Source organism: Sciurus vulgaris (genome assembly GCF_902686455.1).
Source record: "Sciurus vulgaris genome assembly, chromosome: 8".
Lineage (NCBI taxonomy): Eukaryota > Metazoa > Chordata > Mammalia > Rodentia > Sciuridae > Sciurus > Sciurus vulgaris.
The window spans coordinates 117,802,957-117,829,978 of NC_136468.1; the positions used below are offsets into that span (position 1 = coordinate 117,802,957).

The 27,022-nt window shown below is 40.5% G+C and overlaps 2 protein-coding genes across 2 annotated transcripts in view; one reads left to right on the forward strand and one right to left on the reverse strand.

Moving 5' to 3' along the window:
- The window catches only part of EIF4ENIF1 (eukaryotic translation initiation factor 4E nuclear import factor 1), a 53,013-nt gene extending 34,500 nt beyond the window's left edge, over positions 1-18,513 (reverse strand). The window contains 6 exon segments of the mRNA XM_079149764.1: positions 3,089-3,110; positions 3,113-3,202; positions 3,208-3,217; positions 6,567-6,640; positions 17,137-17,259; positions 18,403-18,513. Of these exon segments, the coding sequence (XP_079005890.1) occupies positions 3,089-3,110; positions 3,113-3,202; positions 3,208-3,217; positions 6,567-6,640; positions 17,137-17,232 (292 nt within the window). The 5' untranslated portion in view covers positions 17,233-17,259; positions 18,403-18,513.
- A 150-nt stretch (positions 18,514-18,663) lies between these two features.
- The window catches only part of SFI1 (SFI1 centrin binding protein), a 105,610-nt gene continuing 97,251 nt past the window's right edge, over positions 18,664-27,022 (forward strand). The window contains 2 exon segments of the mRNA XM_079149698.1: positions 18,664-18,788; positions 26,028-26,167. The gene's annotated coding sequence lies outside the window, so the exon portion shown is untranslated.

The window sequence follows — 27,022 nt, forward strand, 5'->3', positions numbered from 1 at the left end:
GAAAATTCATTGCATGGAACACATTCCAGAAAAGAATAAAAAGTCAACTAAATGACCTAACAATACAGCTCAGAGCCCTAGAAAAAGAACAGAACAACACCAAAAGTAATACAAGAGAGGAAATAATTAAAATCAGAGCTAAAAAAAAAAAATCAATGAAATTGAAACAAAAGAAAATTCAAAAAATTGACAAAGTTGGTTGTTTGAAAAAGTAAACAAAAGACAAACCCTTAGCCACACTAACAAAGAGAAGGAGAGAGAAAACTCAAATTACTAAAATTCCTGATGACAAAGGAAATATCACGACAGGTAACACTGAAATACAGAAATAATGAAAAGCTACGTTGAAAATCTATATTCCAACAAAACAGAAAATACCAAAGACATCGACAATTTCTTTTTTTTTATCATTTTTTAAAATTTTATTGTAAACAAATGGGATACATGTTGTTTCTCTGTTTGTACATGGCATAAAGGCATACCATTTGTGTAATCATAAATTTACATAGAGTAATGTTGTTTGATTCATTCTGTTATTTTTTCCCTTCCCCCCTCCCCTCCCACCCCAAAGACATCGACAATTTCTAGAGACATATGCTCCTCCCAAACTGAACCAGGAGGACATACACAATTTAAACAGATCAATATCAAGCAATGAAATAGAAGAAGCCATCAAAAGCCTACCAACCAAAACAGCCCAGGACCGATGGATTCTCAGCTGAGTTTCTACAAGACCTTCAAAGAGAACTCATTCCAGTACTTCCCAAAAGTAGTCCAGGAAAATAGAAAAGGAGGGTACCCTACCAACTCATTCTATGAAGCTAATATCACCCTCATACCCAAATCAGCAAAGACACATCAAGAAAGAAAAGTTTAGGGCCAATATCTTTGATGAATATAGACGCAGAGGGGGCTGGGATGATACCTCTAGTCGGCAGAGTGCTTGCCTTGCAAGCATGAGGCCCTGGGTTCGATCCCCAGCACCGCACAAAAAGAGACGCAGAGATTCTGAACAAAATACTGGCAAACCGTATCCAAAAAACATATAAGATAGTGCACCATGATCAAGTGGGGTTCATCCTGGGGATGCAAGGTTGGTTCAACATCTATAATCAATAACATAATCCATCATGTCAATAGTCCTTGAGAATCATATGGTTATTTCAACTGACACAGAAAAAGCGTTCAACAAAATAAAAACACCCTTCATGCTCAAAACTCTTGAAAAAACAGGAATAGTAGGAACATACCTGAACATTGTAAAGGCTATTTATCTAAGCCACCAGCCAACATCATTCTTAACGGAGAAAAAACCGTAAGCATTCTCTTTAAAAACTGGAACAAAACAGGGATTTCTCTCTTTCACCACTTCTATCAACATCGTCCTGGAAATACTAGCCATAGCAATTAGACAGACGAAAGAAATTAAAGGGATATGAATAGGAAAAAGAGGAACTCGTTGTCACTATTTGTTGATGACATGATTCCTATTTAGGGGATCCAAAAAACTCCTGCAGAAAACTTCTAGACCTCATAAACGAATTCAGCAAAATAGCAGGAAATAAAATCAACATGCACAAATCTACAGCAGAGAAGAAGAAGTAGGCCCGAATCTCCATCACATTGGTTTAGGACCATACTTCCTTAACAAGATCCCCATAGCACAAGGAATAAAAGCAAGAATCAATAATGTTGAGAGAGAGCCGACAAGAGTGGTAGAATATCTTTTCTACACACACTTCAGACAGAGCACTCATCTCCAAAATTTATAAAGAACTTAAAAAACTTTACACCAAAAATACAAAGAACCCAATCAATAAATGGGCTAAGGAAATGGGCAGACACTTCACAGAAGATACACAGGTGATCAACAAACACAGGAAAAAGTGCTCATCATACCTAGTAATTACAGAAAAGCAAATTAAAACCACCCTAAGATTTCATCTAACTCCAATTAGAATGGCTATTATCAAGAACAAAAGCAATAATAAGCGTTGGCGTGGATGTGGGGAAAAAGGCACACTCATACATTGCTGGTAGAGTTGCAAATTGGTGCAGCCACTTTGGAAAGCAATATGGAGATTCCTCAGAAAACCTGGAATGGACCCACCATTTGACCCAACTATCCTACTTCTTGGTTTATACCCAAAGGACTTAAAATCAGCATACTACAGTGATGCAGTCACATCAGTGCTCATAGCAGCTCAATTCACAATAGCTAGATTGTGGAACCAACCTAGATGCCCTTCAATTGAATGGATAAAGAAACTGTGGTATATATACACAATGGACTATTACTCAACCATAAGAAAGAATAAAATTATGGCATTTGCTGGTAAATGGATGAAGCTGGAAAATATCATGCTAAGTGAAATAGGCCAAGCCTCAAAAACCAAAGGCCGAATGTTTTCTCTGACAAGTGCATGACAATATATAATGAGGTGGGGATGATTGGGGAAAGAGAAGAACGAAGGAACTTTGGATGGTGTAGAGGAATAACGGGTTGGAGGGGGTGGGGATAGAAAAACAGTAGCATGAAACAAGACAGTATTACCCTATATATATGTATGATTACATGAATGGTGTGAATCTACATTGTGTACAACCATAGAAATGAAAAGTTGTACCCCATCTGTGTACAGTGAATCAAAATGTGTCTGTAAAAATTAAAAAATATTTTAATTAAAAAAAGAGACCAAACTTTATTCCAGTCTCACATCATTTCCAAACACTGTATTTTGATCAGTTCATTATAAATTAATTGCCAGAACCAATTATATCTAAGCACTAATATTGTATGAGAGATGAAGCATGAGCAGATTTACAGAACAGCTTTGTTATCAACCACATCTAACTCAGTTATGCACACCAAATACATAGCCTAACATAGTCTAACCTTGCCACTGCAATGTAGGAAGACTATGATAGTACCTTGTTAATTAGGAAAAAATTCAAGTGGTATATCAGATTCCTGAAGACAGCCCCCTGCCACCAATACATAAAACTCTAACAGCTATAATGATACCAGTACCAGAGCATGCTTCTACCAAAACAGCTGCTTCTGTTTACACAGAGACTGTGTACTCACCTACGATCCTACGCCACCAGGGTATGGTCGGTCAGTATCCACCTCTTTCTTCAGATTTTCCACTGGTGAGCTACGCCCTGAAGCTGGGTAAAGAGAGGCATGCCACTTCTCAGGTCCCAGACACCATCACTACAGGTAAAAGGTACCAAGAGTTAGCATTTGCAGCCCATGAACTATCATGTGGGTAGTCTAATTTTCTAGCCTCTTCAGGTAATACTTAAGGAAACACCTTTCCAATATAAAATTGCCTGGTTACCTCCATTAAGACAATTTAGTAATAGTGATCACATATCACCAATATGCACTTGAAAACCAAAGGTGTGCTGGGTAGGATGGTGCATGCCTGTAATCCCAGCAGCTCAGAAGACTGAGGCAGGAGGGTTCGAACTTCAAATCCAGCCTCAGTAAGTTAGCCAGGCCCAAAGTGACTTAGTGAGACCCTGTCTCAAAATAAAAATAAAACAGGGCTAGGGATGTGGCTCAGTGGTAAAACGTCCCTGGTTTTGATCCTTGATACCAAAGGGGGAAAAAAATTAAGGAAAACCTTTAGCAATGGGTTGGGTTGTGGCTCAGTGGGTAGAGCGCTTGCCTGGCATGTGGTGAGGCCCTGGTTTGATCCTCAACACTACATATAAATAACTAAATAAATGAATGAAGAAAGATCCATCTGACAAAAAACAAACAAACAAAAAAACAAAAAAACACAAGTGTGTGTGTATATATATATGGTGTGTGTGTGTGTATATATATATATGCAAGCACTCTACCAACTGAGCTATCTCCCCAGCCCTATATATATTTAAAAAAAAAAAAAAAAAGCCCTCAGCACTTAGATCTTGTTGCAATAAAAAACAAAGAGGACTGGGGTTGTTGCTTAGTGTTACAGTGCTTGCCTAGTATGTGTGAGGTACTGGGTTAATTCTCAGCACCACATATAAATAAATGAATAAACAAAGGTCTATCACATTTAAAAAATATTTTTAAAAAATTTAACAAAGAAAGAAGCCGGCACGGTGGGTTCACAATTGCAATCCCAACAGCTTGGAAGGCTGAGCAGGGAGAATTTGAGTTCAAAGCCAAGCTCAGCAACTTAGGCAAGGCCTTAACAGTTCAGTGGGAGGAACTTGTCTCTGATAAAATACAAAAAATGGCTAGGGATGTGGCTCAGTAGTTAAGTGCCCCCTGAATTCAATACCTGGTACAATAAATAAATAAATAAATAGCTAGATAGGAAAAGGGATGTAGCTCAGTGGTAGCTTGCCCCTGGGAACACAATCCCCAGTACTAATAAATAACAAGTGGTCTTTATACAGATGAAACAGGGCAAGAAACCTCGGGGTATATATAGATTACAGTAACTATATCTGTCCCACACAAAGATGTTTTATAAATATTTTGATTATTCATAGTGTACTAATGGTTGATAAAAAGAAAAATCAAAAACAAATACAATTAAACCCTAACCCTTTTAACAGAAGTTAACCCTTTCAACTTCCTAGAATGTTTGGTATTTATTTTTTTCCAGAACTTTTATGCATTCTCACTTTTTCAACAAAGAGGATGTGCCTAGGATGTGTAGTTTCATGTTGATTCCCTTTTTAACAAGATGATAGGTTGTATACTGTGCAGAGGAAAAGTTCTGCAGCCCAACAATAGTGGGAATAAATTCTAGTTTTGCCACCACCACAAGGACATCACTGGACATGTTATTGGGCTGTCTTCTGCAGAAAGGACAACCCCAAACTGTAACTCAGACTGGGCTGCACCATATACTGACATTATACTCCACATTTCTCTTTTATGGTCTGCATTCCACGAAGCAGAAGTATCTGGCAGCACCTGGCACAGTATTTACTACATAACAGGCACCAACTTTTTCTTTCTTTCTTTTTCTTTTTTTTTTTTTTTTTTTTTTTTTGCAGTACTGGGGAGTAAATACACGTGTTGCACATGCTAGGCAAATGCTCTACCAGTGGTTCACCTGAAAAAGTGAGTCAACCTCTCAGTTTAAAACCTCTCACAAAAAAGGAGGTATTACCTATCTTCTGCTGTTTGTGAGGATTACTTAGAGAGTTTAGGAGCCCAACAAATCTTCATTCTCCAAGAGAAGAGAAACAACAAAATGAAGCTCTTTTCCTCTACCTCTCTTATTTTTGGTATTATCACTAGGCACAATGTCCCTACTTCAGAATAAAAGCTAGTACGTCTGCTTATAACTTTATGTGAAGAAGAAATAGTTGCAAAAATTAATTACAACCTGAGGCATAAAAGATTTTACAATTAAAACAAAACAAAACAAAACAAAACAAAAATACAAAAATACAAAAACAAAACACACACACACAGACACACAAACCAAGCAATCAAAAAAACACTACCAGCATATCGGAAGACGAATGCTAAAAATGCTAGATAAACAGAATAGCCATTATTCCAATATTACCTTCTTCAGAGGAATGTGGTGGAGCATCTAGGTTTAACAGCCTTGTGAGTACACATACAAAATTTAAAGTGACCCATTCAATTAAGCAACAAAACCTAATATGATATTTGAAAAATGTGCACAGGGTCAGGGCTGTAGCTCAGTGGCGGTGTGCTTGCCTGGCATGTGTAAGGCACTTAGTTCCATCCTTAGCACCACATTAAAAATAAACAAATGAGGGCATTCTGTCCTTCTACAACTACAAAAATAAAAAATATATTTAAAAAAGTGGACAAACATGAATCATCTATCTTTTTTTTTTTTAAGTATTTTCAGTTGTAGATTATAGATGGATATAATACCTTTGTTTATATTTTTGTGGTGCTGAGGATCGAACCCAGTGCCTCACATGTGCAAGGTAAATCCTCCACCACTGAGCTATAAGCCCAGTTCTTCTACCCTGCTATTTAAGAAATGACTAAGGTGATCATAAGAAGTATGATATAGGGTTACTGTAGGAGATCATTTTTAGCTATAGTGTCTTCAAACCAAAGCTGCCTATGTTACCTAAAGGAGGCTAAGAAGCAATAGTTAATGTGAATGGCTAAATGGTTTACTGGTTTTGGGGCGGACACAGATAAAATGCTTAGAACACTCCTGACCTGGGGCAGGCCCTTGAAGAAGTACCCTAATGCACAGCAAGAACCATAAGGTCTGGAGAAAAGATCCTGGTTAGGACTCCTATGGTCAAGCCTGTCTTTCTTTCCTTTTCATCTTTTTGTTGTTGTGATGGTACTGGGTGCATGCTAGGCAAACATTCTAACCAGTAAGCTACAACTCCAGTGCTATTTTTTCTGCTTTCTACGTGACTGATCAAACCATTTTCTAGTTTTAGTCTCATTCAGTTCACTGAAGTTCATGATATAACCTCATCAAGTCCTTCTTCATTCATAATTCTACCTAATAACCTTTTAGACAATATACTCTTAATTTACCAAGTGTGATAAAAACAAAAATTAACAAGTAGAACTTAATGACTTAGAATGATAGCGATACCTGTCATATTTTTCAGAGAGGCATGAAGGTCTCTGTTTGGAATGGGGTCGTTCTTTTATATCCAAGAGCTCCTCCTAAAAGAGAATTCAAATGGGATTTTGAATCGTTATTTTTCAAGTCATAAACTTTCAACTTCTGCTTTGAATAATTCTGAGTGTCCACCTTAAACATTTCACACAATTCTTATTTGTACTTTTGATTTATTTCAGGAAGAACTGGAGATTTGTACAAAAAAGGCAAGCAGTGGAAGAGAGGTAATGGTTTAGAAGGGAGGGTTAACATGATCAAAACCCAATTTATGCATGTATGGAAATGTCACAGTGAAAACCAACAAATTGCACAATTAATGTTGATAATTATAACAAAGCAAGAAAAAAATGATGAGAATATTCTTTTACAACTCCTTATCATTTCCCAGAGAGAATTTGGTCCTACAGATTTTTTCTTTTTTTGATTTTTTTTTTTTTTTTTTTTGGGTGCTGGGGATTGAACCCAGGGCCTTGTGCTTACAAGGCAAGCACTCTACCGACTGAGCTATCTCCCCAGCCCCTCTTTTTTAAATTCTGAGACAGGGTTTTGCTAAGATGCCAAAGGCTGGCCTCAAATTTGCAGTCCTCCTGCCTCAGCTGCCTTAGTAGCTAGGATTAGTCATGTACCACCGTGCCTGGATCAGAAATTATTTCGGTGACCCTTTTTCCTTTCTCTCAAGGACTTTATGTCTTTAGCAGAGGAGAGAAGCTAACACATCACATACATTGGATGATTTCAGACGTGGGGACTTCTGCAGACCCTGGTTGAAAAGGTCTGTCAGATTTATATAACTACAGTTATCAATAATACTTTAATCTACCCTCCCAATTCAAATTTTGTTATGTATTTTGATTTTCTCTCCTGTCAAATACAAGAGACAGTCTAGAATCTGGTTATTATCTCACTTGGGTCTCCATTCTGTAACATCTCTACAACTTTTACGTTCTATGACATTGACATTTCTAAGTAATGTAGTCTCTCTCCCTTTTTTTGCAGTACTGGGGATTGAACCTTGGACCTAGAACTTGCTAGGCAAGTGCTCTACTACATACCTATCTCTTGCTTTTTAAGAGAATTCATTTTGGCTTTGTCTGATGTTTCCTTATGACTAAGGTTAAAACATTCCTGAAGCCAAACACTAACTTACGAGAAACACTAACTTGTATCCTCCAGAGTATCACTGCTGGATGCCATGTTATCCAGCTGCTCCTACTTAGTGATGTTAATTCTGACCACTTGGCCAATGCTTTCCTAATTTCTCTGTTTAGTTATACTACTTTCCCACCTGCGATTAGTATGCAATCTGTGGGCAGATACCTTAAAATCATCCAAATATTCTGGTTTCCATCAAAATTCCCTCTAAATTTAAGTATCTATTGACGATTCTTGTCTGAAACCACTCTTCACTTTTCAACTCCTGTGTTCTCTCCATATTTACCTGCCAGCACTTGGCATTATACTGTGAACACACATCTTCCCCTTCTCCTCCACTTATTTTTTATAGGGGTATGGACTCAAGATTCTTAGTTTTCTAATGATCTATAACTTGTTAATGTTCTTAATTACTTTAGTGCCCAAATTATCCCAGATTTTGTCAGCTGAAGCTTCTACAAGCTGGCTCATATGTTCTTTCAATATGCCCCCATTTTCTGTAAAAACAAAACAAAAACAAAATAAACAACAACAAAAAAAACCCCACTGCCTTACTTTCTGATTTATCCCGTCCCAGTTAGTCATTTCTCTGAAAAATTCTAGCTCCATAAGAAACCAAGTCTGGGAATTGGGTATATGCTTATTTGGTTATAGGTTCTTTCACCAAACCAGGAAATAAATGCATTTCTATATACACGCAAATATACATACACACCAGTACACACACATGCTCACATATATGCATATATACAAAATCGATTGCCTCTCTTGGTATATATGTAAACATTTCATAATAAAGTAAAACAGCAATTCACAAAACTTTCATTAGCAATAAAATGCTGCAACTGCCTTGCAAAATAACATGTAGCACTGTGCCATGATCTCTACAACACTCCCATTCCAGGGCACAGGAGAGGAGAGTGCATACTGCTTCTTAGAACACTGCTTCCCACATCTTGGGGTATTGGAGAGATAGATTTGCTCTCTCAGCCTATAGAAATCACTGCACATGGCATGGCATGAGTTCACTCAGTGTCTTCGGATATCTGAAGCCTCTAAATGTTTTCAGGTCAGCAAATTATTTTACAACCAGAGCACATTTTAGTTTTAAAAACTGGGATGTCAATTAAGCACTTGCATTTATTTAGGATTTACTTATAATTTATCTTATTAATTAGGTAGAAGTACCTAGAAAAGTTTAGATGCCTAAGATAAACAATTGCAAATATAAGACAATGTCTAGAGGCAGTATAAATTCTCAAAATATTGTCAAAGGCCAGGCACGGTGGCACACACCTGTAATCCTAGCAGCTTGGGAGGCTGAGGCAGGAGGATCTCAAGTTCAAAGCCAGACTTGGCAATTTTAGTGAGGACCTAACCAACTTAGTGAGACCCTGTCTCAAAATAAAAAAAATAAAAAGGGCTGGGGATATAGTTCAATGGCTAAGTGCCCCTGAGTTCAATCCTCCAGTACAAAAAAATAAAATAACAACAACAACAAACTGTCAAAGCATTGACATACCACCTACAAACAATAAAGACAGGAGTTCAGACAAATGTGCAGGGCAAATAATGGTGCCAGAATTTCGAAGGTGGGATAGGGATACAATTTAGTGACAGAGCTCTTGCCTCACATGCTCAAGGTCCTGAATTCAATCCCCAGTACCATAAAACAAAACAGAGCTTTGGAGATAACACAACAGTGGGACAGGGAGTCAGGGCAAATAGACCAACAGTAGTTAAACCAATAGCAGATGTCATAGTACAGAAAACCTAAATAGTACAGAAGGTTTAAAAATTGTCTACTTAACAGTGACAACAGCACTTGCCTAACATGCATGAGGCCCTGAGTTTGATCCTTAGCAACACCACTTTCCCACTGAAGGGGGAAAAGATTCCAGTAGAAACAGGAAGGACCCTGCAGCGTAGGAAATGCACATAATACTACAGGAAAAAAACACTTCAAGCAATTTTCTGCTACCAGAAGTAACTCAAAAGAGTACTACAAATTGCCTTACCCATCTCAAATTCAAACATCAAAGAACCTTAGCATATTACCACCCAAGGGCAATACATTTCACTCTTAAATGTACATATTCTCATGCACAACTAAAAAGAACCAATTAAGAAATATTCTCAATATACAAAAGTTTCTAAACAATGGGGTTTGTTTGGGGAAAAAAAAACCTTTTAACTTAAACAGATAACAAGGATCTAAGTGTTCTTTATACTATTATAATTATTTGTTGAAACTTATAATTTAAGTTCACTGGAAAAGATTAACATTTTAACACATCCACAAAACATTTAGGAGGGCCAAATTTTGGTCCTACTGGTAGGAATAAAATATTTTAATGACAGATGCAGTGATGCTGCCTGTAATCCCAGCAAATCAGGAGTTCAAGCCCAGATCAGCAACTGAGCCAGGTCCTAGGTAACTTAGAGAGACCCTGTTTCAAAATAAATAAAAAAGATTTTGATTTGAGGCCAATAGTGTAGCTCAATGGTACTCACCTGATATGCCTGAAGCCCCAGATTCAATTCCGGCACCACAAAGAAAAAGAACAAGAACAAAAACAAACAAACACACCCAACTTTGTATTGAGCATATTTCTCAAATTGTGGCCCAAGGTCCGAGAGAGGAAGCCTCCTTGCTGGGTTTAGAAAGCTAAATGTTTATATTTCAAAAGGTCCTAAAACTGCATAAGATGGCATCCCTCTAAATTCCTAAGAGAGAATCCGTCCCTGAAGTAGTGAGGAAAGAGACCATGAACTAAGTTAATGCAATTTGCTCTTTTCTTCACTGTCCTACAGAACACTTCCTGTTGTTCCAGGCTCAGTGCCCAGCATCAGCAGATGATCTTATCCTTGCCCCCTATGGCTCTTCTAGTCTCTCAAGAGAAGTGTACTTCAACTGCCATCTCATTAAGAGTCCTCAAATCAATTATTTCTGGAAAAGAAGGCCCTTTTAAAGGGGATGTTTTCAAAGAAAACCTTTAACTTTGGCAAACAAACGGCAAAATACTTGGAAAATGCCCACTCTTCACTGGGAGGATGATGATCCTCTTTATGACTATTTCAGGAGAGAATGTTGAGTTTACCCTTTTGTAGGGTAAGAATCCATATAAACTTACTGATGATGGGCAATTTCACTAAAAGTCATCTGGCAAAAAAAGAGTCAATACTCAGTTGAGACCTGTTTTTGCACAAGTTACCAAAACCTGACCAGGCAAGAACAATCTGCTACTTGCCCAAGTGCCACACACCCAAGGAAGTATGAACAAATTTTCTTAGTTACAGCAGTCTTTATTAAAACGTAATTGTGAAGCTTCCCCAACAATCTATTCGGGAATTACTAACGTGGACGCCCACTTCTGGTGGTCAGCATTAAAGCAGAAAGCAAATGATTCTGAATATAAGTCCCAAAACAATAGTTAAGATCCTCTGCAATTTCTTTCTGCAGGAATCCCATGCAGAAGCAGCTATGCTTTCTGACATTATAGAAGAATTTTACCTGAGTCACATTTATAGAAGAGGACAAAAGGTAAATTCTACCTTGTGAACTTATTTTAATTCACAAGAGGATTAAAAAGTTCAATATTTTATAATTAAGGTGGGTTTAAAAAAAATCTTTATTTCATTGTTAGTAGTCAAAGTACTCTAGAAGTGACCTAGAAAGGGTGACCTAAAAGGGGTGACTGTCCTGACAGCAATAATTCGGTTGAGGTACACCTTTGACCACCTCTCTTTGTTCTCACCCTCCACATGCCCACTAGTATTGGGCCTGGCCCATGTTGAACTGACCAAACAATCCTAGTGACTGGAAGGCTGAGGCAGAAGGATCACAAGTTTGAAGCCAGCCTCAGTGACTTAGTGAGATCCTATCTCAAAAAATAAAAAGGGCTGGGGGTGTAACTCTGGTACAGCACTTGCCTACCAACTGTGAGGCCTTGGGTTCAATTCCAAGTACTGGGAGGGGGAGCAGATTAGAAAGCTTTAAAAATAGATCACAATAGTATCCATGGTCAGGCAAAGATGAACCAACCACACATGAGCTATGTGGAATTCATTCCACCATTTCCTATTCATGAAGCCAGTTGCTGAAAGGGCACAATTTAGTTCTTGTAGGAGGTCAGGATTCAAATCAGATCACAGTGTTGATAAACAGGTCTTAGACCTGGATTTACCCAAACAACTATCAGTGGCTGATCTGATACAAACTGTCTTCCAGTGGAAAGAATTTATATGAAAGTAAGAAAATGGGAATGGAAAAAATAAGACTTTTTTTGTTGTTGTTGTTGTTCACGTATTTTTTCACTCATCTGGCCAACGCAATAAAAATTAACCTTGGCTTTTAAAAGTGCTTATACAACTGATACACGCAAAGTAAACAGTAAGTAAACAGGCAGAAAATACTAGGGGGAAACCTAAACATGAAAATCTTTTAGGACTTTCTGGTTCCATATTAAAATGGAATAGAAAATAAGCATCTTGATCTTTGGTATCTAAAGGAGGTTCACCTTTTAGTATCTACCCCCACTTTCAATAAATCATAAGCAGTTAGTATTTGCTATGTGTCAGGCACTTTTCTAAGCACTTGGCATGTATTTTCTCAAGTATTCTCCATAGAGTCCTACAAGATAGGTGTTATTCTATCTCCATTTTACAGAGCAAAAGGATGAAATTCAGAGATGTTAAATATATGGCTGAAGACCACATAGGTAAGTTAGTGGTACAGTGGAGATCCTAATCCAAGAGTGGGACTCAACTGCCCCTTATCCTCTCTCTCATGATCTCAAAGGGACAAGGGAAGGTATACCCTTCCCTACAGCTCAGCCACTAAGTGGCTGGCCTTGCCACTGTCCCAGTTGAATTACTGGGAACCCTAACTCAAACAGTCACCTTCTCAGACAGGTTACTTCTAACTCAGCCTTCTCTTAAAGGTCCCAGCCATAAATTTTTATGTTAAAGGATGTAATTGTACAATGAACTGGCTTCTTACCAGCCAAGTTCCACCATGATAAGCAGTAGGAAAGGACATTTATGGGGGGAGGTCCCTGATTCCCAACTTTTCAAGAAAAGTTAGAATTAGGCAGGTAGGAAAGACTAGTCAGAATAAAGTTATACATATGGTCTTAGCTGGGTGCAATGATACACATATGTAAAGCCAGTGACACAGGAGGCTGAGGCAGGAGGATCACAAGTTTGAGGACAGCCTAGGTAAAAGGCTGGTATGTAGCTCAGTGGTAGAGCACCTCTTGGTTCAATCCCCAGTACCATTAAAGAAGAAAAAAAAAAAAAAAAAAAAAAAAAAGGATCTATGATCTTGTCAGTCAGTCAAAAAGTTTTGGTACTGGGGATTAAATCCAGGGGTGTTTTACCACTGAACTACATTCTCAGACCTTTTTATTTTTAGATAGCATCTCACTTAGTTGCACAGGGCCTTGCTAAGTTGCTGAGGTTGAACCTCAAACTTTTGATACTCCCCAACCTCAGTCTCTTGAGTTGCTGGGATTATAGGCATGCTCCACCATGCCAGACTTGCTAGGTTTTCTGGACAGCTGACACATTAAGATTATATAATGATCTTCCATGCCATAATTCTGACTTCCTCTAAACAAACAGGCATTCTTATTTCTATTACTAGCTTAACAAGTTTTTAGCTAAGTATATCACTGAAATGTCACCTCTTAGAGGTTACTACTCAACTCAGTTTATAGAAGATATGCATGAAGTTACCAAACAAAATCTTTGTATAGTGAAAAACTGACCATCTAATTCCTGATTTCTACCTGGGATTAAGTTTTACTCTCTCTCTCAGATGATTAACTTTAAATCTTGTACTGATTCTCTCCATGGAGGCTATGAGGATTGCTTAAATCAGTCCACTTCAGTTGCTCATCTGTTTTCTTAATCGTTTTAAAGCACAGATACAGATGTGGCTGTATCCACTGCAATGACCAACTGGCCTGCCAGCCACAAACTAGGTTGTAATTTTTGAGACTGGGGTGGGGGTCTTACTAAGTTGCTGAGGCTGACCTCAAACTTGCAATTCTCCTGCCTCAGCCTCCTGGGTCACTGGGATTATACACATGTGCCACTATGCCTGGCAAGATTCTTTAAGTTGTTGATGAACCTTTATTTTATTTATTTATTTGTGGTGCTGCGAATCCAACCCAGGGCCTCACACATGCCAGGCAAATAAGTGCTCTATCACTGAGCCACAATCCCAGCCAAGCTTCTTAAACTTTACTGCTAACAAATAAAAGGATTACCTTAAAAGAGACCAGTAAGATCGTCCTAAAAATGACTTAAGCATAAAGGAGGAAATACACATGCCACTCTCTTATCAAAGTGTGAAAGTGATTCAAAAGCTTCTTTGCTGGGACTCTCCAAGTACAATACTCATTAAAACTTTTAATTCAACAGGGCCGAGGAGACAGCTCAGTGGTACAATGCTTGCCAGCATGCTGGAGGTGGTGGGTTCAATCCCTAGTGCTACATGCAAAAACTTTAATTCAAAAAGTTCTGAAAGATTAGGAATCACAAGCTTGTAAACAGTCTGAATCAGTTTCACTTCATTTGATAAGCTCATTTCAGAATTCACCTGTCAGCATTTTAGACAACAAATTCAAGTTGTGGAGCACTACTCAAGCACTCTCAAATTTGAGAACTACATTTGTTAAGGCTATATATGAATGCAGAACTGAAAAGCTTCCCATCAGTTCACATTCTGGCATGCCAAAACAGACTGTGCTAAGACAGCAATTAACCACAGTTAGGTGTGATGGCATATGCCTGTAATTCTAGCAACTAGGGAGACTGAGGAAGGAGAATTGCCAAGTTCCAGGCCAGTCTCAGTGAATTAGAGAGACCCTATTTCAAAATAAAATATAAGGGCTAGGGATGTGGCTCAGTGGTAAAGTGCTCCTGGGTTCAATCACCAGTACAAAAAACAAACAACAAAAAACCCCCGGCAATTAACCAAGTTTTCCAAGGAAGACTAAAGTCTTGTTTACTGTGAGTTCCCACCTTGGAGCTGCTTAAAAAGCCAAATCTTGGGGCTGGGGAGATAGCTCAGTTGGTAGAGTGCTTGCCTTGCAATCCCCAGCACCGGGGAAAAAAAATAAAATAAAAAAAAAGCCAAATCTTCTGGCCCACATAGAATTCACTTTATCAAGGTCTATAAACTTATAATACGATCCCTGAGCACATAACATATGAGAAGCAAGGTGAACTAAAGGATATCCTAGCACAAAGAGAAACTGTTATGTTTAACCTAGAAAGCACCTGACCAATCATCTGCACTCTTCCACCTTCATGGAGGTAGGGAGTTTGAATTCACAACAGAAAATATCCCAGAAAGAAACTGAACATTACATTAAGAAGGGTGAAAGGTTAAAAAGCCTCTCATCCAGCCTATGTATTTTTCTGCTCTTGTAAGTAAACACCCCATATTTACCAAAGTTTCCATAGAATATCACCTATAAAAATCATTGATGAGTTTCCCTTTACTGCTTCTAGATCTTCTATCCTATGCTTCTAGATCTTCTATCCTATGAACATGAAGTGGCAGGAACTTCTCTAAATGCTTTATGTATTCTAATAATTTGATCTCAGTATATAGATGGAAGAGTAGAATGGCTCAACTATTATTCCAGTTATAGAATTAACAGAACAATTCATTACGGTGCTCAGAACACACAATCACTTTAGGCTCTCTTCAAAGGGAGACAGCCTTAGTTTTCCTTAAGTCCCATATAAAATTACTAGTGTGATGAGAAACTCAAGATACAAGAGCATAACCCTAACATTGCCTAAATATTATCCTAAATTATCATGAACAAAAATCTCTTGAAAGGAGTAGAAAGTAAACCTATTTCAAATAAATTTGATTGAAAAGGCTTATATCTAAACTCTGCAATAATTAACCAGTTCTTTAAGACACACTTAGTATGAAGAATTCTGAGGTTGGACTGTAAAAAAACCCAGTTATACCGAGCTTCAGTATTAAACCAGTTCTTTAAGGCATACTTAAGAATTCTTAGGTTGGACTGTAAAAAAAAATGGACTATAATGAGATTCTGAATTTTTTTTTTTTTTTTGTACTGAGGATTGAACCCAGGGGCACTTTACCATTGAGCTATCTCTTCAGTCCTTTTTATTTTGTAATTTTTGAGATGGGGGTCTCATGAAGTTTTATACTCACTCTACTCAAGCCCCAGAAGGGTTTAGTTTTTTGTACTGGGGATTTAACCCAGGGGCGCTTAACCACCGAACCACATTCACAGCCCTTTTTAAAATATTTTTTTTTTATTTAGAGACAGGGTCTCACTGAATTGCTGGGGATCTTACTACATTGCTGAGGCTGGCTTTGAATGTATAATCCTCCTGCCTCAGCCTCCCAAAGCTGCTGGGATTACAGACATGTGCCATGGCAGAAGGATTCGGTTCTAAATGTTGAAAATGAATACCTCATACTATCTGACACTTTATCAGGTAGGTAACAGTAGCAGTGATACACAAATACGGACTGACTTTAATCAGTATCCTGGGAAGTCAGGGATAATAAAGCATATTAGAGACCATGACTGAATCTACACTAAGCAGATATAGACATAGGCCCACCTAGAATATAACCTCTCTCATTAGTAGTCTCAATTGTTTGTTCTTTAAGCACATTTTACGCACTCCAGCCCAGAATATTTCAGAAACCCAGAAATGTATTACAGCTCAATGAATCTTATCATTTCTTGAAAAACATACCGTAGCTAGCAAGATAATGATCTTTGCAGAATCTTTAATAAATACATGACCATAGAGTGATTCCTAAGGAGCCCTCCCTCAAGAAGATATCCAGATGGGCAGTTCAAAACCACTACAAATTCTAAGGTAAGGGAAATATAACTGAAGTCTTACTTTTGTGACTACATATCTAATTTGTAACAGGAGGTAAAACAAACAAACAAAAAAATTCAGTTACCCTGGCCAGACCACTCTTATGGGTTGTTTGCCTCTCAAGGAAACATCAATACAGAGGATACTGATTTTGTGAAGCATTCAAAAGCTGGGATCCTCACCCTCAACAAATAAATCCTTAACGCCAATTTTACAGTTGTTACAGAACAAATCCACAAATTCATACAGGATTTGAGACAATATTCCCTTCACTTAAAAGCTACTTAGACACAAACTCCAGTTTAAACTCTGGTATTCACATTTCCAGAAAAATGTTCAAAGCAATGCTTTCCTAAATTTAGTTATTATTTAGTTCATGAAGTGAGTCAGAACAAGACTATGGACTTTAGGTAGTCAACAAAATACCTACACAATGTTACTGACCTCCCTACCTATAAAGAAACACTATTTCATTAGTAACAAAGCCTACTTTTGTATAGCGATGAGGGGATTTGGAGGCCGGCAGCTTCTTCAGGTCAAGGAAAGTATCTCCATTTTCTGTTTCACCCACACTTCTCCTATCCATGGCTCCTCTGTCTACAATTTTTTACACCTGGAAGATAAATCAGCACAAATTTGTCACAGAAAACAAATTTTCAGAAATTTTGGCTGCTTCTTAAGAAACTACAACTTTTAAAAAGATCTCTTAAAATAGTTTAAAAAAAACCCCATCAAAAAGTTGTGACGAAAGTAGAACCACATTAGAAACAAAACCACTGGAACTTAGTTATCTCTCCTAGTAAAATATTCTAAGTACTAAAAGGATAAGGAAAGCAGAAGTGGAAGGGTACCCAACTCGGGATACAACCTTTAAGCAGCTTTAATACAAAGAGAAACCAAGAATCACGGCCACCCATGGGAACCCATCACTGAGTGAAGGGGAAGTTTCCTGGGGTCGGGGATGGTAGACTGGGTGAGACTGGGAAGTCAGGGTGTTGTAAAGTGCCTGTCACTTGCCAATGGACGGCACCAGCTGCCCCTTGTTATTCGAGGATCAAGGGGTGAGGACCTGCCCAAGTGCTCCTCGCCTAGCCGGCTGCACCTGTGGCCATGTCAGTGCTGCCCGTGCCGGGAAAGGGCGAGCACTAGCCTCAGCTCAGAAACTCAGCTTCCCCAGGTCAACCCCCAGTCCCTCGCGCAGGCCCTGGCCGAGCGGCCTTCTTCGGAGTAAGGGCGGGGACGGTACTTACTGAGGAAAGGCGGGCCGGAGGGGCCCGGGAGGCCAAATCCCCTGGCCCGGGCGCTTTGAGCTGTAGCTGGCGCAAGCCCGCCGCCGTCCGACCCAGCCCGGCGGCTCGGGCCCCGCCAGCCCGCCCGCTGCCCGCCGGCCACCCCGCGGGCCTCGAATCCCTGCCCGCCCCCCCCGCGCGCGCACCGGTGCCCGCGCTCCCGCACGCGACCCCAGGAGTAGCGCGCCCGCGCCCCTTCTCCCCCGCAGGCACTGGCGTACGACGCCTGGGACCCCGCCACCAGACTCTTACTCGGTGCCTTCGCCGCTCAGGCGGCCTTTCGTCTCCGCCGCCGCTTCCCTCTCCTCCCCTCTGCCCGCGCCGGTCCCAGCACGGCTCCCCACGGCCTTCGCTCTCGGCCCCCCCCCAATCCCGCTCGGGCTGTCTCTCTTCAGCCGCCGTAACTGCGGCCCGGCCCTCCGCCCCTCCTCTTCGCCCCCTCCCCCTTAATCACTCCCTCCACGCACCCGAGCCCCAGCACCGCCTTCACCGCCGCGCGACCGGATGTGAGGTGGCTGCAGAGGTGCCGGCCGAAAAAAGAAACACCACAGCACCCTTCCCAGGAGCTGGTCCCTGCGCGAGCCCGGCTGCAGGGACGCAGCTGCCGGAAGGAGACGGCGGCGGCGGTAGGACGAAAACAGCGTCGGGGCAGTGGAAGCTCGCCCCCTTGCGCGCAGGCGGTCGCGGTGGGCAGTCCCTAAGAGGGAGTTGCGTTCCCACGCGTGATGCGCAGGCGGAGCGGGCGGCCGGAGACTCAGGGCCACGCTGCTTTGCAGAGAAGGTGGCGACCAAGTGGGCTTAAGTCCGCAGCCTGGTTTACCCCTGGGATTTCAGTAGTGGGAACCTGAATAGGGTAACTGAGCTTTTTTTTTTTAAAACTAGTGGTGTGATCTTGAGTAAAGCTCTCAGGAGTTTCGCTCTTCTTTCTAAAATGATCTCTTATCAATTTAAGAACTAGGCAAGGGTATGGGTTGCTGCATTTATAAGTAAACTTGTTACAGTTACCTTTGACGCAGGTACAGGCCACTCCCAAATTGGTTGAAATATACCATCTCGCCCATAATCTGGTTCTTTCCTTAGCCTGCCAGGGAAGGAGAAATGTCAGTGTAGTTGGAGGAAATGAGATGGCGAATGTCAAGTAGTTTGCTCGTAGTGCGAAAACTGGAATTGACAAGGGGGGCACAGAAATGCAAGTATGTGCGTAGTGGGAAGACTGCCGCGCTGAGAGGAGGTGGTTACATGTGAGCCTGGCCTGAAGGAATATTGCAAGCCACTGTTTCTGTCCGGTTGAACTGCCCAGAATTGGTGTGAATTGATACACAAGCATGGAGGCAATGTAATTTTCTTATCAATTTAAGCCTTCTTTCTTTCAAGAGGTCTACTTTCTTTGAACATTATTTCGCTCAGGAAGTGAGGGACTTCAGCAGAGTGGTCACTAAATTCCCTATGCGCTTTGACAACAGAAAACGATAACGTCGGTAATACTGAATAAAACTTTTTTTTTTTTTTTAATTTTCTATGCAGGCAAGAGGCAGGAAAGCAACGTTTTTAATTCTGGCTTGATTTTTGAATCCCTCTACAGGCTGTGGAGAGTTAAGACAATTTATCCTTTGTTCATCCTTACTTTTGGTTTTCTTAAAACCTGGGAAGATAACCAACCACTCACAGGGCAGTTGTCAAGTATGCCAAGGTGAGCGAAAAGCCTTCCACAACCTCCATTATTTTGGGGGAAGAAAACAACAAAAAACTGCGGTGAAGTCTGTGTAGACTTTTTTTTTTTTTTTTTTTTTTTGTGGTACTGGGGATTGAACCTGGGAGACCTTGCACATGATAGGCAAATGCTTGATCACTGAGCTACATCCCCAGTCCCTCAGGTCTTTTTTTTTTTTTTTTTTTTTTTTTTTTTTGTGGTACTGGGGATTGAACCTGGGAGACCTTGCACATGATAGGCAAATGCTTGATCACTGAGCTACATCCCCAGTCCCTCAGGTCTTTTTTTTTTTTTTTTTTTTTTTTTAAAAAAAAAGCAAACTTCTAACCTGGTGTGGTGGCTCAAAGCCTGTAATCCCAGCGGTTTGGGAGGAGGCTGAGGCAGGAGGATCACAAGTTCAAAGCCAGCCTCAGCAACTTGGTGAGACCCTGTCTCAGAAAAAAAAAAGGGGGGGGGATAGTTCAGTTGGTAGAGTGCTTGCCTCACAAGCGCAAGTCCCTGGATTCAATTCCAGCACTGCAAAAGAAAAAAATAAATATCAAAAAATCAAAAATAAGTAAAAAGGACTGGGGATGTAGCTCAGTGGTTAAGCACATGGGGTTCAATCTCTGATATTAAAAAAATAAAATAAAAATTCTGCTAAGTGCTGTGCAAACTCCTGAAATAACAGTTGAGAGACTGGGGCAGGAGGATGTCAAAGTTTTCGAGACCCTGTCCCTGTCTCAAAAAAGAACTGGGAATGTAGCTCAGCGGTAAAGTGCTCCTAGGTTCAATCCCCAGTACCAGTAAATACATAAAAACCAGTCTGGTGCAGTGGACTGTAATCGCATCGACTGGAGAAGCTGGGGCAGGAGGATCTTGGGGTAGAGGCCAGCCTCAGCAATTTAGCAAGTTCCCTGTTGCAAAATAAAAAAGGGCTGGGAATGTAGCTCAGTGGTAGAGCACCTGAGTCTAATTCCTAGTTCTGCAAAATAAAACCAAGGTGGCTGGGTGGGTATGTAGCTTAGTAGAGGAGCACTTGCTGGCATGTATGAGGCTCTAGGTTCCATACCCAGCAGCATCATCCAAAAAACAAAAACAAAAAACAACAAAAAACCCCCACCATATCAAAAAACAACCTTCCTTTGGAATTTGAATTTGGGGTTTTTTTTGGCTGGGGGGTACAAAATACCTAATCTGTTTGACTCTGGGTAAAGCCTTTAATAGCAATATATACCTGAGAAATACTGTAATGAACAATTGTTAATATCTCATTCTGCACTTGTCTTACAAATTTGTTCTGAAATTATTATGTTTAAAAAATTTGTTCTCATTAGTTATACATGACAGTGGAATGCATTTTGACACATTGTACACAAATGGAGCACAACTTCTCATTCCTCTGGCTGTACATGGTGCAGAGTCACACTGGTAGTCATACATGTACATAGGGTAATAATGTCCACCTTATTCCACTGTCCTTCCCACTTCCTCACCCCCTTCCCTCCCCACTGCTCAATCCAAAGTTTCTTCATTCTCCCTACCTCCACCCCCCAATTATGGATCAGCATAGACTTATCAGAGAAAACATTTGGTCTTTGGTGTTTTGGTTTGGCTTATTTCGCTTAGCATGAGATTCTCTAGCTCCATTCATTTACCTGCAAATGCCATGATTTCATTCTTAAGACTGAGTAATAGAATTTGGGTTCTTAAAGCTAGGAGAAAGAGGACTAATTACTAGGAAAAGGATTGTTTTCCCCCCTTTGGTGCCGGGAATCCAACCAGAGCCTCTTACACTGAGTTACAGCCCCAGCTCAAGAAGGGCTATTCTTGAGGCTATCAAGTCCTGGTTCTGCCACTTGACATTTCACCACCCTAGACATCAGTCTCCTTGTTTGTCAGAAGAGGACAGCAGAATCTATTTTTCAGGCTTGTAGAAGGAATTAGAGGGAACATTTAAAACTGAGGACTGGGGATATACTTCAATGGTATAGCAAGGCCCTGGGTTTGATCCCCAGCACCACAAAAAGACCCAAACTGATCTGGTTATTTCTTGCTGTGTAATAAACCACCCCAAATCTCTGAGACTTAAACCAGTATTTATTTTGCTTCCAAGTTTGTAAATTGGGTTGGTACCAGCTTATATGCATTTGACATCAGCTGGGGCAGCTTAAAGGCTGTGGGATAGGATCACTTATATGTTTGGTAGTTAAGGTGGCTGTCAGCTGGGACCTCTGTAGCTTTATCTGGAACACTTACACGTGGCTTCTTGATTTAGTGGGAGCTTTGGATTCCAAGGAGTGTCCAGAGAGGGCAGACAGGTGCTACATTGCTTTTTAAAAAAAATTCCCCCTTCTGGTTCTTGGGATCCAATTGAGGGCCTCATGCATGCTAAGCAAGAGCTTTATTATTGAACTCCACCCTCAGCCCTGCATTGCCTCTTTCTAAGTTAGCCTTGAAGTCACACAATGTTAGTTCTGCCATATGCCCATTCTGTTCCTTAGGAGTCACTAAGGCTGGCCTGGATTCAAGGGAAAGAGACTTCCACTTCTTTACATGGGAAGAATGTCAAAAGAACTTGTGAGGGTCTTAAAACTGTAAGCCATATATGCAGTTGGTGCTCAAGGCATTGTAGCTATACAATTGTGGTCTGAAACTGATTTCCTGAGGCCCCTGGTCTGTCCTAGTTAGGACCTACTCTTCCAATAAGTCCTTCTTGAATGTCTGTTAGAACTTTGGCCTTATCATTTCTTATCTTTCAAAGTCTCATCTTTGCCCTCATAAAAGAAGACAGTTCAATCCCCAGCACCATAAAAAAAAAAAAAAAAAAAAAAGACCATTACTACCCAGGAATAAGGGTAATAATTTACCAAGGAAGTGTACCCATAAACTTTTCACTTGTGCCATGCAAAAGCTAGATGCTTGCTAATCCTTGTTTCATTGTAGCTTTTGCTTATTGGCAAGAATGATAACTTGTAATTATTAAGTGCCATCTTTTGCAAGAATTATATATATTTTTTAAACTGGGAATTTAATCCAGGATATGTACTGCTGAGCCACATCCAAAGCCCTTTTTATTTTTTATTTTGAGAGAGGGTTTCACTAAGTTTCTGAGTGCTTCGGAAAGTTACTGAGGCTGGCCTTGAACTTGTGATCCTCTTGTCTCAGCCTCCTGAGATTACAGGTGTGTACTACTGTGCCAGGCTACTCATATACATTTTCAAATATTAGTATGGGAAATCTCTTTGAAGGAGTAAGGGAGAAATGATTTATTCTAGATCTTTATGAAATATAAGAGTTTTGGGTCAAATTGTTGGTTCAAATTTTGGCATAAGGGGCCTCAAAGATTGTGAGTTGAGGACATTGGCAGCTGTAGAACAGTAGAGAAGAAAAGGAAAATATTAGAAACCTAGAAATTATGAGCATCTGTGAAGAGTTTTCTAGATCATCAACCTTAGGAGCCTCATTCCAAAAGTTTGAAATTATACGAAAATGTGCTTATTCCTACTCAATTTTTCTTTATGTTTATCCATAGTTTCAAAAAGGATTTGAAAAGTTTCACAGCTGTAGAATCGTATCCTTGGGTTAAGGATGAGAAAGAAATTAGTAAGGGATTTCCACTGGACCATGCAGAACTTGACACCTTTTTGTACCTTGCGTGTATGTGAGGTGTTAGGGCTCTAACAGGGACTTGCCCAAGCACTCTACCAATAAATTACCTTCCCAGCCCAACATCTTTTTTGGGGGGAGGGGACTGAACTCAGGGGCACTCGACCACTGAGCCACATCCCCAGCCCTATTTTGTATTTTATTTAGAGACGCTTGGCGCCTCACTTTTGCTGAAGCTGACTTTGAACTCCGGATCCTCCTGTCGACCTCCTGAGCTGCTAGAATTACAGGCATGCGCCCCCGCCCATCTTTGACTTTATTATTTTAGTACTGGGGATTAAACCAGTACTAAACCACATCCCCAGCCCTTTAAAAGTGTTTTTTTTTTTTTTTTTTTTTTTTTTTTTTTGCTTGAAACGGCCTTGCTAAGTTGCTTGGGGCCTCACTAAATTGCTGAAGCTGACCTCCAACTTGCAATCCTGCCTCAAGCTTCCCAGTCACTGTGATTACAGGAATGTGCCACCCTGACGGACTTTACATTTTTAAAGAAAGGGTTATAAAATAGATCAGCTTGAGATAATTTATTTTAAGCCTGAGATCATTCCATTCCTGGGATTGTAGGGCCCCCCCGCCCGCTAAGGCCAGGTTGCTACAACCGTCCTACTCTACGGGTTCCGGCTTGCACGCCCTGAGAATTTAGGAGAACCGAGAGCCTGAAAGTGGGGGAAGGAAAGAGAACTTTCCAACGCAATAGCCTACCGACTCGAACCTTATTTATCCCTAGTGTTTGGTCCCAGTAGTCGTAACTCGGGGATCGGCTTCCAAACAGATTCCACGCCTCTAAGAGGGGTATGTAACAATCTGGGCTTAGAAGCAAGTTGCCAAAGAACACAGCGGCCTGTGGGACAGCATCGATAACACGATCCGAGCTCCTCGGCTCCCGGGGAGGTGTGTCACTGTCCGATTTAGGCAGCACGAACTCTAGCGTCCGGTCACGGTTTCCGGCGCGTGCGCGCGGTTGCTGTGGAAACACGGGCGTGGCCGGAGCTAGGGTGGCGTTCAGAAGCGCGCGAAGCCCAAAGAGCTGCGAGGGCTGTGCGGGCCTGAGGGAACCCCAGGAATCCGCCAGCTGTTGCCGCGATTTCTAGGTGCCAGGCCAGAGATCTCGGCTTCTTCAGGTACGATGTCCGGCCTTAATGCCCCCAACCTTTTGAATAGCTTGGCCTCTGGCTGAGAGCTCCGCAGAGAGAGCAGCTGCCTTTGAGATGGGCCCTGTTAGACCCTGTCGCAGGTGCCGGTGATGCGGCCTGTGCAGCGGGCTTTGGTCTGCGAGAAGAGCAGAACCAGTGATACTGGGAGCCCGCCTTCCTCTGCGCTGCGCTTGCGTGGTTTCTGGCAGCCACTTGATGTCACTTTGTTGTTGCAGACCCTGCGGCCTCCTGCCTCCAGTACCATTCCACCGCTCTGGTGCCGAGCCTACGCGAATTTTATTAGCGTGCAGGGATCCGAATTGCGATGGGGAGAAGGGGAGCGGCTTATGGATCCCTCTGCTTAATGGGAGGAGGGGCTGGTGTACACAGACTTCGGGGACCCCCATCTGAGCCCCCACGGTGCTCACGTGTCATTCAAACCATAAATCTATCTTCAACGTGAGAGATGGGTGCTTGGTTTTTATTTTATTCGGAGGCCGTTCAGATGTTTTGAAAATGTCTGTGTCGATGTGTAGTATTTGTTATTTGTTAAATGACGGTGTTAGGCACTGCAGTACCAGTACCAGCTAGCTTCATTACTCCTTAGCTAGTGATATTAGGCGCTCCATCTCTAAAATGAAGATGGCAATCACCTGTTGAGGTAGTGGTATTAAAGTATGTAGTTCATGACAAGTGCTTAGTACTATCCCTGGCACAGAGTATCCACTCCATAAATGTTATCTTGATTTTAGTCTGCTTTTACATTGCAAATTATTTTCCTTAGTGCCTTGAAAGTATGGGAGTTGGTGTCAGGGAAGGCTCTTGGAAGGATTTGAAATTTATTCTGGACTGCATATATATATATATATATATTTCCTCGTTTTTCTTAGTAGAATCATTCCTTCCCCCAATCATTGTCAGAAACAAAATAGTGTAGAAACAATGTTTTTACATTTTTTTCCAAATTAACATGTGGTTTTTAAAATTAATATTAAAGTTCATACTAAAAAGAGCCCCATGCTCCATTCTTCTGTTTATTAGAAGTAAATATAGTGTAGTGCTCTTTCTCCATTGGTTAGTTTTACCCTTTATGTTGACTGTTGTTCATGGCAAATAAGTACTTAGCCCATAGTTATCTTTCTCTCATCTTTCCAACGCATTTATGCAGTAATTGTTGTCAAAGTACTAACATTTACATTATGTAACAAATATTCACAGCTGAACCAAGTAGGGTACTCTATTTCTTCCATCCATTCTTATTCATCCCATCATTTTATTTTCTGGTATCCCATGTACAGATCACTAATTATTTTCCCTGTCACTAATTTGTTTTCTTTTTTCTATCCCCCCCCTTTTTTTTTTTTTTTTGTTTTGGCTATTCTCAAAACCTTTGGTTCCATCTTTTTCCTGGATACCTTCCTTCTTGGCTTTAATCCTATCCAGTGACTCCGCCGGCTACACCCAGTTCTAATCCAGACTGTTCTTTTCACATCTTTTCTGTAATTTCTTTTTGCTATTCTCTGTTGCTTAAATCCCTGTAAATTTTTTCTTAATTTGTCTTTTTAAAGCATATTTCCCTGTTTGTTTATTTATTTATTTTCAGTATTGGAGATCAGACTCAATGGTGCTGTACGTCACATTTTTTTTTTTTTTAAATGTGAGCAGGGTCTCACTAAAATTTTTCAAGCTGGCCTTGAATTTGCCATCCTCTTGCCTCAGCTTTCTGATGAACTGAAATTAGAGGTTTGTGCTACTATGCACAGTTCTGGCTTATTCTTTTTAAAAAAGTTCTATTGTGATAAAATTCATATACTGTACAGTTTACCCATTTTAAAGTGTACAATTCAATAGTTTTTAGTACATTCACAGAGTTGTACAGCCATCACCATGATCAACTTTAGAGTATTGTCATTACCCAAAAAAGAAAGCCTTACTTGCTGCTTGTGGTGTGGGGGCACATGCCTTAATCCCAGCACTTTCCTGGCATACTGAAGGCCCTGGGTTCAGTTCCCAGTACCATTAAAAGACAAAAACAACAACAACAACAACAAAAAACCTTGCCCATTAGCAGTTACTCCCCATTTCCCTCAATCCCTCAGTCCTAGGCAACCACCAGTTGTTTTCTGACTACATAGGTTTGTCTTTCTAGATGTTTTGTATAAATGGAATCATAAAATACATGGACCTTTTTGACTCACTTCTTTCACTTGGAATAATGTTTTCAAGGTTCATCCATGTTTAAATATTGTTATTGTATTGCATTTCTTTTTATGGCTGAATAACATTCCATCATATGAATATACCACATTTTGTTCCTCTTTTCATTAGACTTTTTTTTTTTTTTTTTTTTTTTTTTTGTGGTGCTGGGGATCGAACCCAGGGTCCTTGACTACAGTGGATATTGCACACAATCATTAAGACATCAACCCAAGGCAATGACCCATTTATTATAGCAATATTTCACCAAAATTCTCTGTTTGAATATTTCAATTTGGTTTATTTTCAGAAGTAGTCACTGAAGGTGGTCACTGTTATTTCGAGCGTGGCATCAGAAACACTAGGATAGTAGGGCACCGTGGTGCCCACCTGTAATCACAA